At 45.3% G+C, this 14,132-nt stretch overlaps 2 protein-coding genes across 3 annotated transcripts in view; one reads left to right on the forward strand and one right to left on the reverse strand.

Annotated features, from left to right (window-relative positions):
- The window catches only part of LOC101864114, an 81,216-nt gene that overhangs the window by 16,970 nt on the left and 50,114 nt on the right, over positions 1-14,132 (reverse strand). The window contains exon 6 of the mRNA XM_035973393.1: positions 13,333-13,524. Within this exon, the coding sequence (XP_035829286.1) occupies positions 13,333-13,524 (192 nt within the window). The remainder of the gene's footprint in view (positions 1-13,332; positions 13,525-14,132) is intronic.
- Positions 752-6,723, forward strand: LOC101863635 (midnolin homolog). 2 transcript variants are annotated; one of them, XM_005112136.3, is made up of 4 exons: positions 752-1,706; positions 3,115-4,421; positions 5,232-5,472; positions 6,202-6,723. In XM_005112136.3, the coding sequence occupies exons 1-4, from the start codon at positions 1,311-1,313 to the stop codon at positions 6,340-6,342; spliced, it is 2,085 nt and encodes a 694-aa protein (XP_005112193.1). In that variant the 5' UTR covers positions 752-1,310; the 3' UTR covers positions 6,343-6,723. The 2 variants fall into 2 exon arrangements, with proteins under 2 accessions (XP_005112193.1, XP_035829285.1); XM_035973392.1 differs by having other exon boundaries at positions 5,235-5,472.

The following is a 14,132-nucleotide window of genomic DNA, read 5'->3' on the forward strand; positions in this document are numbered from 1 at the left end:
GTTACAGGAACATGTCATGGCTGTCAGTGCTGGTTGGTTTGTTTTTTAATCTAGGAGATTTTACACCCCCTACTATTTAATGTAGGTGATTTTAGAGCCCCTAGTACACAGCTTAGATTATTTAGAAGGCCGGCTTCCGATCCTCACTGTCAGGTCAGCCCCGGATTGATACAACATCCCTGCAGAAAGATTGAGGTACTCGATAAAAAACAATCTCTAGCCACTCTGGAATCGAACTCGGGTCACCTGCAGCAGACAGAGAAGCAATTTTCACAACTACAGCACAGACACCAGCAGGTAGCAATGGTAGGTCTCTACGAGTATGCTGCCCTGAAGCTACCCCTGCTTCTTCTGCCTTCTCGCTCTCAATGGACAGGGAGACAGAGATAGCGAGACAGAGAGAGAGAGAGAGAGAGAGAGAGAGAGAGAGAGAGAGAGAGAGAGAGAGATGATCACTATCAGTAGCTTATTTGTAAAACTTGAAAAGATGGTTGGCGAAGAAAGACCAAAATAATCAAGACAATAATATAGTATGCTTTAAAAACAACAACATGTTATTGTGAGAACTTCTGGCACTTTAAAAATCAACTGTCCGTTTAGCTTAGGGAACTGGTATTTCATAGTCACAGCAGTCATCGTTTTAATATGTAGGTCTAATGTATTGGCACGTCCTCAGACAGGTTGATAGCAAAATGCGCATTTCGGCTAAGTCTTTCACTTTTTGAGGCCGCAAAGCACCGTCACTGAACGCCACTGAATAGACTTAGATGACAACATCGAGAAGGAAATTAAAATGGCAGGCCAGATTCATTGTAAAATGATCCTGCTAAGGAAGATAGAGAGGATGGCTCGATGGCCACCTTTCAGAACGTTCTAGCCTAGTCCCTGCCAGGGAAGTGAGCTGGGACAGTTTCACACTGGTCAAAACTCAGTGCTGGCTGAAGAAGCTTTTTGGGAATCCCGCATTTTGTCCAGCTTGGTAAGTTCACTGAATACTGAGTGTCTGAAGAGACGATGTACAAAGGGGGCACAAGTACACGCCGTCTCACCACTGAGAAGGCCGTTGTCAATTATTCCCCATAATGTGCAGCTGAAAAATAGCGTACCAAAACACTGCTTGATGGGCTAGGTATGTACTATGTAATGTTTCTTTGAACTTGTTCCAAAATCTGTTTCCAAATTCATGTTTCGTTGAAGGTGGGAACATTTTCCCGAAACGCAAGCAAAAACTATCTGGAACAAGATTCAGAGTAGAGAAGATCTAAAGAATAGCAGAGTAAATAGGACACACCACAGGAAGTAGGCGGAACATGGCCTCCAGTAGGCGCCTCATGGCGGACAACAGCTGTAGCCTCGAAAGATCCGAGGAGGAGGAGGAGAAGGAGGAGAAGGAGGAGGAGGAGGAGACAGGTGTGTTTGTGGGTCCGCTCCGCCGAGACAGAAGTCCCGACCAGCTCGCTGTGCTCATCTTCCGCCTGCTCAACTGCGTGGGCGTGAGGAGCACAGACATCTGCAAGATCTCCGTCAACACACGGCTGGGCTACGCCAAGGTCGGCCTGCACGCGCTCACCTGCCAGGAGTACGCGCTCAGGGTGCTAGGAGAGCCGCAGAACGTGATGAGTATCTTTGACCTGAGGGACATCAGTCTGAGGCCGCACCGACTGACGGTGCAGAGGTTAAGGGTCAATGGAGGGAAGGACGAGATGGTGAGCTGGGTTTTTTTTTTCTCTTTATTTCTGGACGTAGATCTAGGTGTTTTTGTGCCCCCATCGACACAATTTAGGTAGATTTGGAGGATTTGAGAGAAAGAGAGTTGTAACTAAAAAAAAGTGACAAAGAACAGTCTATATATATATATATATCTTTAAAACGAATCTTATCACAACTTTGTGTGTGTGTTTGTGTGTGTGTGTGTTTGTGTGTGTGTGTGTGTGTGTGTGTGTGTGTGTGTGTGTGTGTGTGTTTTGACAGTAGCTAACGCACCACGTGCACAACCCTATACTAATCAGACAGAGCCACTTCGATAGGATTGGACAAGAGGAAAAAGGTCATTTAGGAATTGAACTCTGGTATTTCACGAGCGACGGCAAAACGTTTAACTGCTACACCCCAAACACCCATCTCTACGTCTTAAAGAGTTCAAATCTCGAGACGTCCCTGAGCAGTGGTTCTGTGGTCGATGTTTCTGTTTCTCTGTTAAAAATAATAGATGGCATTCGTAAAGCGCAAATTCCCGCTCATCAGCAAGCTCTATGCGCTTCTCAATCTATACTATTACCCGAGCAGACCTAAGAGCATTCTGAAACAACTTCAACTTCCTGGGAAGAAAACAGGGCAAGCAGCCATTTTTAGGCTGTAAAACACTAACATACTGACACAAATTTTTGCTGCCTATGGCTGAGTACCCATTCCCACCGCGGTGAAGTGAGGACAATTCATTAAAATGTCTTTTCCAAGGACACAACGTCGGGCCTGCGGCTCGAACCCCCTAACTCTCAACCTCTCGATTACGAGTCCGGTAGGCTAACCACTAGACCACCGACACCAAGGCTTCTCTGTTCTTACTGTTCTCTTTGTCCTTGTGGTGACGGTGCTCTACGTCTTGTGCTTAGTCGTGGGTTTGAACCCAGTTAGGGCCTCATGTTGTGTCCTTGGGAAAGGCAGTTTACACGAACTTGCCTAACTTCATGCGGGTGGGAACGGATATCCGGGTAAAGGCAGCGAACGATCTTGGCGATTTGTTAGTGTTTGAGCTATTAATATGCTGCTTGCACTGTATACTTCCTGGGAAACCGAGAATGTTTTAAAATGTTCTAGGGTCTGCTGGGTACAGCAGTCCATGTGGGCGGGAAGTGGGTGCTCTGGTGTTGTTTGCTCCTTCTTTCCTGTCAAACATCTATCGTATTTATCTCACCTTTTTTCTATGTATGTTCCTATCTTGTGAAACCTCTAATTTTCGTCACTTGTATGATCTATTAGTGTTGTTAGTGCCGTGAAGCTCTTACTAAAACTAACAGACTTTTCTAAAAGTTCAAGCTCATAACCGTCTCTGCCTATTAGTCCACACGGTGGGATCTTGTCAGACTTCACATAATAAACAAACACATGTGTTAGTTCACTCCCCAGACCTCTGCCTGTATCCAGGCTTCTCAGCCCTGCCAAGGTCACTGCCAAAGTAACTGTCAAGGTCACTGCCAAAGTCACTGCCAAGGTCACAGCCAAGGTCACTACCAAAGTCACTATCAAGGTCATTGCCAAAGTCACTGTCAAGGTCACTGCCAAAGTAACTGTCAAGGTTACAGCCACAATCACTGCCAAGGTCACAGCCAAGGTCGCAGCCTGAGCATGCCACAGACTAGACACGTTAGCACGGGGCAGAGAGAAGCGACATCCCCGCCAAGATCTCGCGCTACTGAAGGCGTCAAGGAGGCCCCGCTCAGCCCCGTGCCCGCCCACTCTCCCCGGCGAGAGACTCCCAGTCCTCGTGGAGAGTCAAAGGCTTCATCTAATGATCGTAAAGAACCAGAGGTGCAGGGTTCGAATCCTGGGCAAAGAGATACTGTGACGGGGTCTTCCTCCCTTCCGCCGGAGGCTCCCAGTGACAGCAGCTCGACCCAGTCTCTGCCCCGGGAGTTCACGCGCTTGGAGGAGGAAGACGACTCTCTGTCCGCAGACCCGGACTGCTGTAACCGATCACGCTGCTGTGACGCCCCGCCAGAGACCACAGCGTCATGTGACACACGTGGCAAAGGTATTTGTGACGTCACAGCCCGCCTCAACACGTCACAGAGCAGGAGGCAGGAGGGCGGGGAGAGCCCGGAGCCAGTTTCCGACAACCCTGGACGCCAGGCTGAGACGTCTGGGGAGGATAATGCTCCTGGTGGGGGTCCCTCAGACCAGCACGATCTATCTAGTGGTCACTCAGACCAGCACCACCTATCTAGTGGTCACTCAGACCAGCACCACCTATCTAGTGGTCACTCAGACCAGCACCACCTATCTAGTGGTCACTCAGACAAGCACGACCTATCTAGTGGTCACTCAGACCAGCACGACCTATCTAGTGGTCACTCAGACCCGCACCACCTTCCTAGTGGTCAGTGTGAGCAGGAAGGCCGTGAAACAGCCACCACGTCACGCCACGTGGACACAGACCAGCAGAAGTCGCCGACGGTCAACTCTCACAGTCTCCCGTCCCAGGACAGGCCGCCCACAACTTCCGGCACCCAGGTCACCGCTGGCCGCGACGCCTCTGAGCCGGCAGCGCTCAAACTGGACGCAAAAACCTCCACATCGACCTTGTCCCCCGGGTACAGCTTCTGCCTGGAGAGATCTTTCTACCACAGGGGGGAGCGGGTGTTGGTGCCGGGCTGTGTGGAGAGACAGAGCGAGGGCGGACCACCCTTTGTGGAATACTACGGGTAGGGAACATTCCTCGATTTTCGCGTTTGTTGTCAGAAATCTGGATTCGTTTACCATGCATAGGAAGGAACTCCCTCATTCCTTTGTCTCGCAGTTATTTTCCAGGACATAAGTGTGAGTTCATAATCTTTTTAGCTTTAGTAAGACTTTCACGTCACTTGCAACACAATAAGGTCATATAAGAGCCGAAGATTAGAGGTGTTACGAGAGAGTAGCACACACAAAAAGAGGAGGGGAGATCAGGACGATAGATGTATGATAGCAAACCACACAAGAGCACCCGCCAACCTCAAGACAATAACGAGATAACTGTAAAAGACAAAGGGAATCGAAAAAATGCTTCTATGCTCTTGTAAATAAGTGGGAAAGGCAAGTCTTAGTGTAAAGACAAGCGCATGTCAATTTTGGAACACATTCTTTTTTTGTTCTCATGTTATTATGTTTGTAGACATCCCCACTCTCTCTGTCTCTCTGTCTCTCTGTCTCTCTGTCTCTCTGTCTCTCTCTCTCTCTGTCTCTCTGTCTCTCTCTCTCTGTCTCTGTCTCTGTCTCTCTGTCTCTCTGTCTCTCTCTGTCTCTGTCTCTCTCTCTGTCTCTGTCTCTCTGTCTCTGTCTCTCTGTCTCTCTGTCTCTGTCTCTCTGTCTCTCTGTCTCTCTGTCTCTCTCTCTCTCTCTCTCTGTCTCTGTCTCTCTGTCTCTCTGTCTCTCTCTCTCTGTCTCTCTGTCTCTCTGTCTCTCTGTCTCTCTCTCTGTCTCTCTCTCCCTCCCTTAAATTAACCCCCCTCCCTCTCCCCCCCCCCCACCCCAAGAAGCAGCAACTGCTACATCGTACATCAGAGGCGGTACCGAGAGCGCACGGCGTGTTCTGTGTGCGCCATGCTGAACACGGAGGGAGGGGCCATCTACTTCGGCGTTCACCCGGACGGAAGGGTCAAGGGCGCCGTTGTGAGCCAGAGGATAGAGGACCAGCTACGCTGTGACATCGACACAATGGTCATGATGATCAAGCCAATGATATCCCCGTCAGCGTACAGCGTCAATTTTGTCAAGGTACGCTCAAGTGTACTTTGGTAACGTTTGTGGTTTTTTGTGGGGTTTATTTTGTTGTTTGGGGGGGGGGGGGGGGAAAAAAAAAATTCCTACATAGGAGGGGTGGTTCTTGATCTCTCTCCTTTCTCAGAGTGTCTTCCAAGTTACAACTTCTTTTCTTTTTTAAAATGTAAGTTTTTCTGCTTTTCTATCCTCATCATTCCTGTCGTCACTTCTCCTCTACTTTTTTTGGTTTGTTTGTCACTCTGAGTCTAATATTCGAGACAACATGACTGTCTTTTTCTTTTTCGTTTGTGCGTGAGTGTTTAGTTTGTTTGCTGTTGTTTTTGTTTTTGCGCTTCGAAAATAAGACGTCGTAAAAACATTTAGGATAATTGAAGAGTGGGGGGAATCTTTGAATCTTATTTCCTCCAAACTATGCCTCACGAAGTTACAATCTCTTTAGCCTAAGGACGAGAGCTACGTGACTCGTATTTTACTCAGGGTGGGGAAAACAATTAAAATAAAGTGTCACCATCATTGCCTTTCTCACCCTGCATCAGGGTATAAGCAATGGGCCTTCCTATAATTATCATGGGATAGCCTTTTGGTGTTATTCCATGCCTTCGCTCTCTTTTGTACATCAAAATAAACTATAATCAACATGAATAACGTTACGTTTGTGTAATGGGAACCTGCGTGTTTCTGTTAGGTTTGGGATGGGGACCTCCGTGTATGTCTGTTCCCCAGGTGATGGGCGACAACGGTCAGCTGGTGCCGGACCTCCGAGTCCTGGAGATCGTGATCAAGAAACAAGAGAACCAGTACAGGTTAAATGGAAACATCTACGTCATCAAGGAGGGCCGAGTGAGGATAAGTAGACAGAGCTGACCACCGAGTGAGGATAAAGTAGACAGAGCTGACCACCGAGTGAGGATAAGTAGACAGAGCTGACCACCGAGTGAGGATAAGTAGACAGAGCTGACCACCGAGTGAGGATAAGTAGACAGAGCTGACCACCGAGTGAGGATATAGTAGACAGAGCTGACCACCGAGTGAGGATAAAGTAGACAGAGCTGACCACCGAGTGAGAATAAAGTAGACAGAGCTGACCACCGAGTGAGGATACAGTAAACAGCTGACCACTGTGCTGGAGACTGCATACGTCAAGTGCTCTGATCGTTTGTGTATATCGTGGGTCGGCCGTTCAGATTTAAGAAGCCCAAAGATCCTTTTTAATGACAGATTCATAATCTGTGGTTTTGATTGTATGTGGTCAATGATAGTAAATAACAAGATGGGCCACTCAGCCAAAAAAGTGTCCGCAGGAAGTATGCTCTTTGCTTCAGATGGCGCTGCAGTCTGTTTTGAAGCTCTCTTTCGTTTTTCCAGAAGAAGAATAGGAATAGCACCTCCCTGCGTGCGCAGAACGACTGCTGTTCATCAGCAGTTCGGGTACGTTCAGTGCGGAGTTTTAGGGTTTTTAAAATTTTAATGACCTCTCGCCTTTCATTCTAAAGTCAAATTACACGAAGAAAACCATCACCCTTTCCTCCGGAAGAGGTTTTTTGTCAGGGTAACCTTTTTAAAAAAGCGTTCTTCCGAAATTTATCCCAAAACTTGCTAGTTTCACTTTGATTTTAAAAAACTCAAGTAGGGTAACTCTGTTCGCAAAGAGTGCGCTTTTGTGAAGAGGGCGCCACCAAATTTTGAGGACACTTTTTTAATTGGCTCAAAGAGAGAAGTGGCCCATCTTGTTATGTACTATCTTTGATGTGGTCCAGAATATCTTTGGTCGAAATCAGACTCTAATTGTTGAAATTATGTATTTTTTAACGGAAGATTTTTTTTTAAAGTCAGGGGGGTAATGGTGGGGGGTGAGGGAGGGTGGGGGTGGGGGGCTCCGGAGTTAAAAGAAAATCCACATCACTTTTGATACAATAACATCTACAGTTGTGAAGGTATCGATACCATTATCGAAACTTTGAATACCCTAAAACACCGAGCTTTGCCGATGACGCTGAAAACACGTAACAACCATGTCGTGTTGATCAAAAGAAAATGTCAAGATGTCTTAGAAGCTTTTGGCAGATTGCGCGGTGTTTTTGACAATTTGATATAGCTGTCGATGGCATGGCGATCGCATTTAAATAGAAACAGTTCATACAAACAAGCTCTTATTGAGTTTCTTGAATTTTTAAAAACAAAATGAACACTACAATGGAAAAACTGATGATGTCACTTTTTTTTCCAATTTCCTGAAAATTTAGATCCAGAAATTTCCTTTTTCCTTTCAGAGGGAGAATTATTCGAAGATTCTGTGTTCTACTGTTGGAGTATTAATCTTGTGCTTATTTTAGACCGGTGTTTTTAAAATTTAATCATCTTTGCGTCGCACAATTCCGGGGTGGGGAGGGTTCGTGGGGGGCGGGGGGAGTTTTGAAGAAAAAGACTATGGTTTGGACATCACTGGCTTTATTTCCTTCCGGTTGTCCAATATTTCCTACACGGCATCATGCTGAGAGGGGTCGGCCCAGGAACATAGCAATTGTGGGGTTTTTCTCCTCCTCGGGCGTAACTTCTGACCCCATTGTATAAGGACGTCTATTTTGATCTTTCCATCACACGCTGTTTTCACGTACTTGTATAAAACTTTCATATTATGTCTCAATCCGTTTTCTATGTTTACATGATAGTTTACGATGGAAGGAAACAACATGCATATCCTGAAATAAGCAAAATTGTGTTTCTGACTTGTGTATGATGGCTCGGTGTGTAGCGCAACATTGCTCTTGGTCCCTGCTGGTCGGACATATCTGTGTGCTACGTACGTGTAAATATTCAATGAACGTTTCCACAATATGGAGGGTCACAAAGGACGAAGTCACACGCTTAAGTTTTCTGTCCTCTTCTCCCTCTCTCCCCCCCCCTCTCTCTCTCTCTCTCTCTTTCTCTGTCTCTATATCTCTCTGTCTCTCTATGTCTCTCTCTGTCTCTCTCTCCTCTCTCTTTTTCTACCCCCCTCTCCCTCTCTCTCTCTTTCTCTGTCTCTATATCTCTCTCTCTCTCTCTCTCTCTCTCTCTCTCTCTCTCTCTCTCTCTCTCTCTCTCTCTCTCTCTCTCTCTCTCTCCCTTACCCTATCCCCACTGAAATGTAGATCAGTTTTTAAAAAACAATTTACTTTCCAGAACTAACTTTCTATGCACAATGCACACATCAGATGCATGGCCCCACTCCTGCACAGAGCATGCAAGGCATGGGGGCTCTCGTGGCCTAGAGGTTAAAATGTTCGCCTCTCGTTCAATAGGCCCCGGGTAGTGACGGAAAATAAAATTTTCTTTTCTAAAATGGTCTCCTTTCATCTCCTTTCCTGCTCTCTAGCAATGTTCTGTCGTCTGCTTTCGTCTTCTCTTTCTGCCCCCACCCCCTCCCCTCCTTTACCCCCTCCTCTGGGCTCCTGACTCTTTCTGCAGCCTTTCTACTGCTACTCCTTGGCTCCTTCTTACTGCTGTCTTTCAGTCACACTCCTGATCTACACCTAACCTTCTCGGACAAGGGCTAACAATCTCGGAAGTCCCGTGCGCACGTTAAAGATCCCTTGGTAGTCTAAAAATCGGTAAGAGTAGGCTTTAGCCGCCACCCAGGCAAAATTGAAAATCTCCTACGAACTGAAACTATGTAATGTGTCCCACGCACTCATATGACATTATGCAGTTGCGAGCGCCGTAAAACACTAACTAAAAAAATTTTTTAAAACAACAACATCCAAAAAAAGCACAAGATATCCGATAAAAGCTTTGGAGAGTATTCTGATGACGTCAGTGGGAAGTGCGCTCTTGTTGGGGAATGTCGAGTTGAAACTTGCGTAATTCTGTCTGAGTGAGAGGAAACCCGTCCACTCTATGGATCGACTCGTGTCGACAGTAGCGATACTTTCAGAAGCTAACTAATCTGTTCCACTTGACGCATCGACCTGCTCCTCCTACTTAGCAGTGACATTTTTGTCAATGCAGGTGGGTTTTGTTTTTTGTTGAACGCTCCCGTGGATCTAATGTAGATCATGCAATGACATGTCAGCACTAATGAGGACAAGAATAACAGACAGACAGACCGTTGTGTTGTGTTGTGTTGTTTGTTGTCTCGGTTTTCCCTGGTCGCTTTGGAAACGTGAAGTCACGTCAGTGGAAATAAAACGATAACACCAGTAGCGACAACAACACAAGCGCAACAACTGCAACAACAATAACATTAACTCTATACTTTTTGTGGTATTTGTACAAAAATAGAAATGTCGACCACAACAACAACAACGTTCGATCTGTACATATTTGTTGTATTCCTAAACAAGAAAATGTAGCAAGAAAGGTGTGAATGATCTGAGTGGTGAAATGGTGTTTCCCAAAGGTTAAAAGTAGGAGTAATTTTTGAAAATGTTTATCCTTATTTATCATGTTTTTCTCATTGTCTCTCTTCTGTTCAAACTGTCTCTGGACGACACGGTCATGGGGTATAAAGTCAACGTTTGTTTTCGACATCTCCCCCCCCCCTCCAACCCCTCAGGAAAGTCTCGGAACTAACTGTCAGTTGACCCGTAACTTCACGGTGACTGGTAACTTTTTGTTACATTAACAGAGACTGTGCCCACCATTTCGGAACTTCACGGTGACCGTAAAGATGGTTCCAGTAGGGAACAGGATAGGGGGTGCCCAGGTCCCTCGTGACTCATTGGAGCAGAGGAAGATAGGACTAACGCTAACATTACTTAAACGTTATCCCACATCATCACTCATCACCGCGACTATTTCTAAAATCATCGTTGCTCTCAGATCAATGAATCTCTATCTGTAACAGTTACTTGTCATACTAAGTATACACGTAATACACTATTGGGCGCTATCATAGGCACTTTTTTCTACTAATCGGATGGCGTCAATCTCATATAAATGATCAAGAGATTAAAAAACAACAACTGTCAATTGATCAGGTCCGGGCACTTGAGAAAAAGTAGTATCCTTATCGATCAATGAACTGGCAGGTGTTGAAAATAGTTGAATGTCCTCCAAGATTTTCCCATTGAGTTCCTAACTGTAGCTATGATTTACTGTAAAACGGTTGACTGATGGTCGGGAGTGGGCGTGTCTCACAGGGGAACGTGCTCACAATCACATACGGAGTTCTGCTCACATAGAGAGACACAGGGAGAGGGGGCGAGAGAGAAGGAGAGAGAGAGAGAGAGAGAGAGAGAGAGAGAGAGAGAGGGAGAGGGAAGGGGGGAGAGTGTGTGATGGAGAGAGAGTGTGTGATGGAGAGAGATAGAGAGAGGGAGCGAGTGAGAGCGAGGAGGAGAGGGAGGCAGAGAGAGAGAGAGAGAGAGAGAGAAGAGAGAGATAGAGAAGAGAGAGATACAGAGAGAGAGAGAGGGAGAGATAGAGAGAGAGAGATAGAGAGAGGGAGCGAGATAGAGAGATGGATAGAGAGAGAGAAAGAGTCAAACAGAGTAAGAAATAAAGAAGCACGCTGCACGTGATACAGCACGTGTATATAATTACCCCCTCCACCCCCCACCCCCCCCCAACATGCACTAATATGACCCGCCTTGTGTGGACATTTGGTCAGTCGGTCCGGCCGAGAGCCATTGATAAGATCCGATCAGATTCGATGAGATGCCACCTGACTTTGTTGCATGTTGGCAGGCAAGCGACGAGGGAAGGACATGAGAAATGTATGTGGCGTTCACTGGACGGCAAAACGTCATTATTCCGGTAGGAGGGAGGGAGATAATTCATGTATAAATAACACGGAGATAGAAGAGCGAAGGACGACGGGGAAAAACATACACAGATGGCTGGAGTAATTTTGTGAAACAAACAAAACAGCAACAACAACAAAAAAACACAAGCTGATCAAGATGACAGTTTAGTTTTAGTACTGTAAACTGAGGTGACTCAGGCATATAGATGGGAAACATGGAAAATAACCCCAAATTGATTACTCTTTTGGGCAATGCTTTGTAGAAATACTCAAAATCACTTTTGATATCGAAAATAATCATCTCAAAATCATGATAACATTTTCCCAGATATGCCTTAGTCACCCCGGTTTCCCGCAAGGTTTTACGGTCATTAGAGTGCCAAGGGGTGGATGTCAACAGAGAAGTTCAAACAGGGAATCAGGCTTCCTCTGCTCTCCTCTCTAGCCTCAAAAACACAAAGTCTACTGCGGCTATCAGCAGTTCACAAAAGTGTGACAAACATACAAAAGAAGCAGAGGACAATGACGATAGTAAGGATGAGGAAAGAAAAAGCAACAGTTCCCCCTATGTTGTCCTTTCACAGTATGAGCATGACATTCATAAATCAGCCCATTTACAATTCTACTGTGCATAAAAACATGTTAATGTCTCCCCTTTGGAAATGGCCTAAAGACACTTCTGTCAGTAGCACTACCCTGATTTTTTTGGGGGGTGGGGGTGGGGTGGGACCTACAACAGGAAGAAATGGAGTGCCTTGATTGTCAATGTCTGCTCCAGACCTGACCCCTGAAGAAGTAAGAAAAGACATTCTAAGATCTTTATATAGACTTTGTACTGTTGAAGCGAGAGAGGTGAGCAGAGTAAGCCTGATTCCCAATTCGGACTTCTCTGTTGACATCCACCCCTTGGCGCTCTCATGACCTTATGCAGTTGCGAGCGCCGTAAAACCTTACAAAAACTAAACTAAGATGTTTATGCAGGGGAGTGAAAGGTGGATTGTATTTTGATTTTTTGTTTTTAAATGTAGGTGGTTTTACGCCCCCATGGACACTATTTAGATAATTTAGGAGACTGTTTTCTGGCCCTGAACAGACTGATATACTGGATAACAAACTTTCACCTATTGGGAATCGAACTTGGGTCCTCTGCGTGCGGCAGCAAAGAGTCTAACCGCTACCCAACAGACGTCGGTTATATTTCAATCCATTGGTCTAAGCGTGGTATAGTCAGAGCACATTGGTCATTATTGACACGTTTTATTAAACGTTTGAAGACTCCAGTGAAAATACCAGGCACCGCACCACAGTCTTTTAAACAAGGAGTTGTTTGTTGCATCTTTTCTCCGTTGATATTTTTTTTCCACTAATGACCTCACGGATAACCCAGCTAGGCCCTGTGCTGTGAAAGGCACAAGAAACGCTATACTGTAGTGAAAAAGATGCGGACTTTCAAACTTTACATTTTCTTTTTCTCCACTTAAAAAAACCCAACAACAAACAAACCAATATGCCTTGTCAGGGGTTGGCAAAAATTTGTCTTCTTGGAGGACCAAAAGATCATGTTATTCCACAGTTCATTACTTAAAGGCTCGAGTATAAACGTTTTTCCTAGGTCCCAGGTCTGCTTCGTCTGATGAAGACAGGCAATCAGAGGGTAACCACGACACATTGCGGAGACACATCTTTTGTTTTCACGCGGAATGTTGTGGGCGTGTTGTGGGCGTCAATGGACGTGAGAAGGCAACGAAGAGGCGAAAGGTGAAAGGTCAAAGAGGTTGATTATACTACTCAGTAAAACGAGTTCCCCAGACGAGCAAGTCACGAGAGTTTAACGCTGCCAGGCGAAGAGAATGTTTCTTTTTCTCCCAGTCCCGACTCGGGAATACGAGAGTAGTGTCATATTTCTGGGTGAGTGTCGGGGTGCCGCACTGAGGTGCTCAGCCAACGTTGAGAAATAACAGCAAAATAGCATTCATAACGTCAACCACAATATTGTTGACAACAACCAGATGTTTATGGTCGCTGACTTGTCTGTCATTTATGAGCGAACAACAACAACAACAACAACAACAACAACAACAACAGCAACAAGCAAACAAACAAACCAACAGACAGATAGACAAACCTACCAGATGTTTATGGTCGCTAACTTGTCTGTCCTTTATGAGCGAACTTCTCTCTACCCAGAACACCGGAAGTGGAAGCCCAGAAGTGGCGATGTTCCGGCCGTGCGCATGCGCACTGGACTCTGGTATCCCGACATTCCACTGTAGCTTGAGGTTCCGCTGCCAGACTTTGCCCGTGACGGCCTCCACTGTTATCTGAAACGGAAGTTGCAGCGCCGCCTGTTAGTATTTTTTCCTCCTCTTAACCCTCTTCCTCCCTCTAAAAAAACCCCACAAACAAAACCCACACACGTTTTCATTACGTTCATTAAAAAAAGAAAATTCCCACCAAAAACAAAAATTAAAAAACCAAAAAATTCTAGAAACTTCTATCAGACAGTGAGTATAGGATTAGAAATCTTCAACCTCTTGCTAAAAGGGATAGGGATTGGATTTTTAAGGTGGTTTTTTTAAATTAATGTAATGCGCATTGAGCTTCTTTTTTAAAAAGAAAATGGACATGCAAAGCATAAACGCTGTTTATTATTGTTATTATATTATAATAATAACAATAATAATTATTATTATTATTATTATTATTATTATTAATATTACCTAAATCGATCACAGTATTCTGTTTGATCTTTGAGTTAGATTGACACAATGAGGTTCATATTATGGAGAAACCAAAATTTTAAATGTGCACTGCTTTCTGAATGACTCAAATTTCTCTCTCTGTCTCTCTCTGTCTCTCTGTCTCTCTCTGTCTCTCTCTGTCTCTGTCTCTCTCTCTCTCTCTCTCTCTCTCTCTCTCTCACACACAC

Source organism: Aplysia californica, unplaced genomic scaffold, assembly GCF_000002075.1.
Source record: "Aplysia californica isolate F4 #8 unplaced genomic scaffold, AplCal3.0 scaffold01194, whole genome shotgun sequence".
NCBI lineage: Eukaryota > Metazoa > Mollusca > Gastropoda > Aplysiida > Aplysiidae > Aplysia > Aplysia californica.

What these genes read in the sequence shown, in the direction of transcription:
- LOC101863635 (XM_005112136.3), top strand. Translation starts at nt 1,311, where the DNA reads ATGGCCTCCAGTAGGCGCCTCATGGCGGACAACAGCTGTAGCCTCGAA. An exon ending in ATGGAGGGAAGGACGAGATG is followed by an intron (nt 1,707 to 3,114) that starts GTGAGCTGGGTT and finishes CACATGTGTTAG; the next exon opens with TTCACTCCCCAGACCTCTGC. An exon ending in ACAGCGTCAATTTTGTCAAG is followed by an intron (nt 5,473 to 6,201) that starts GTACGCTCAAGT and finishes TCTGTTCCCCAG; the next exon opens with GTGATGGGCGACAACGGTCA.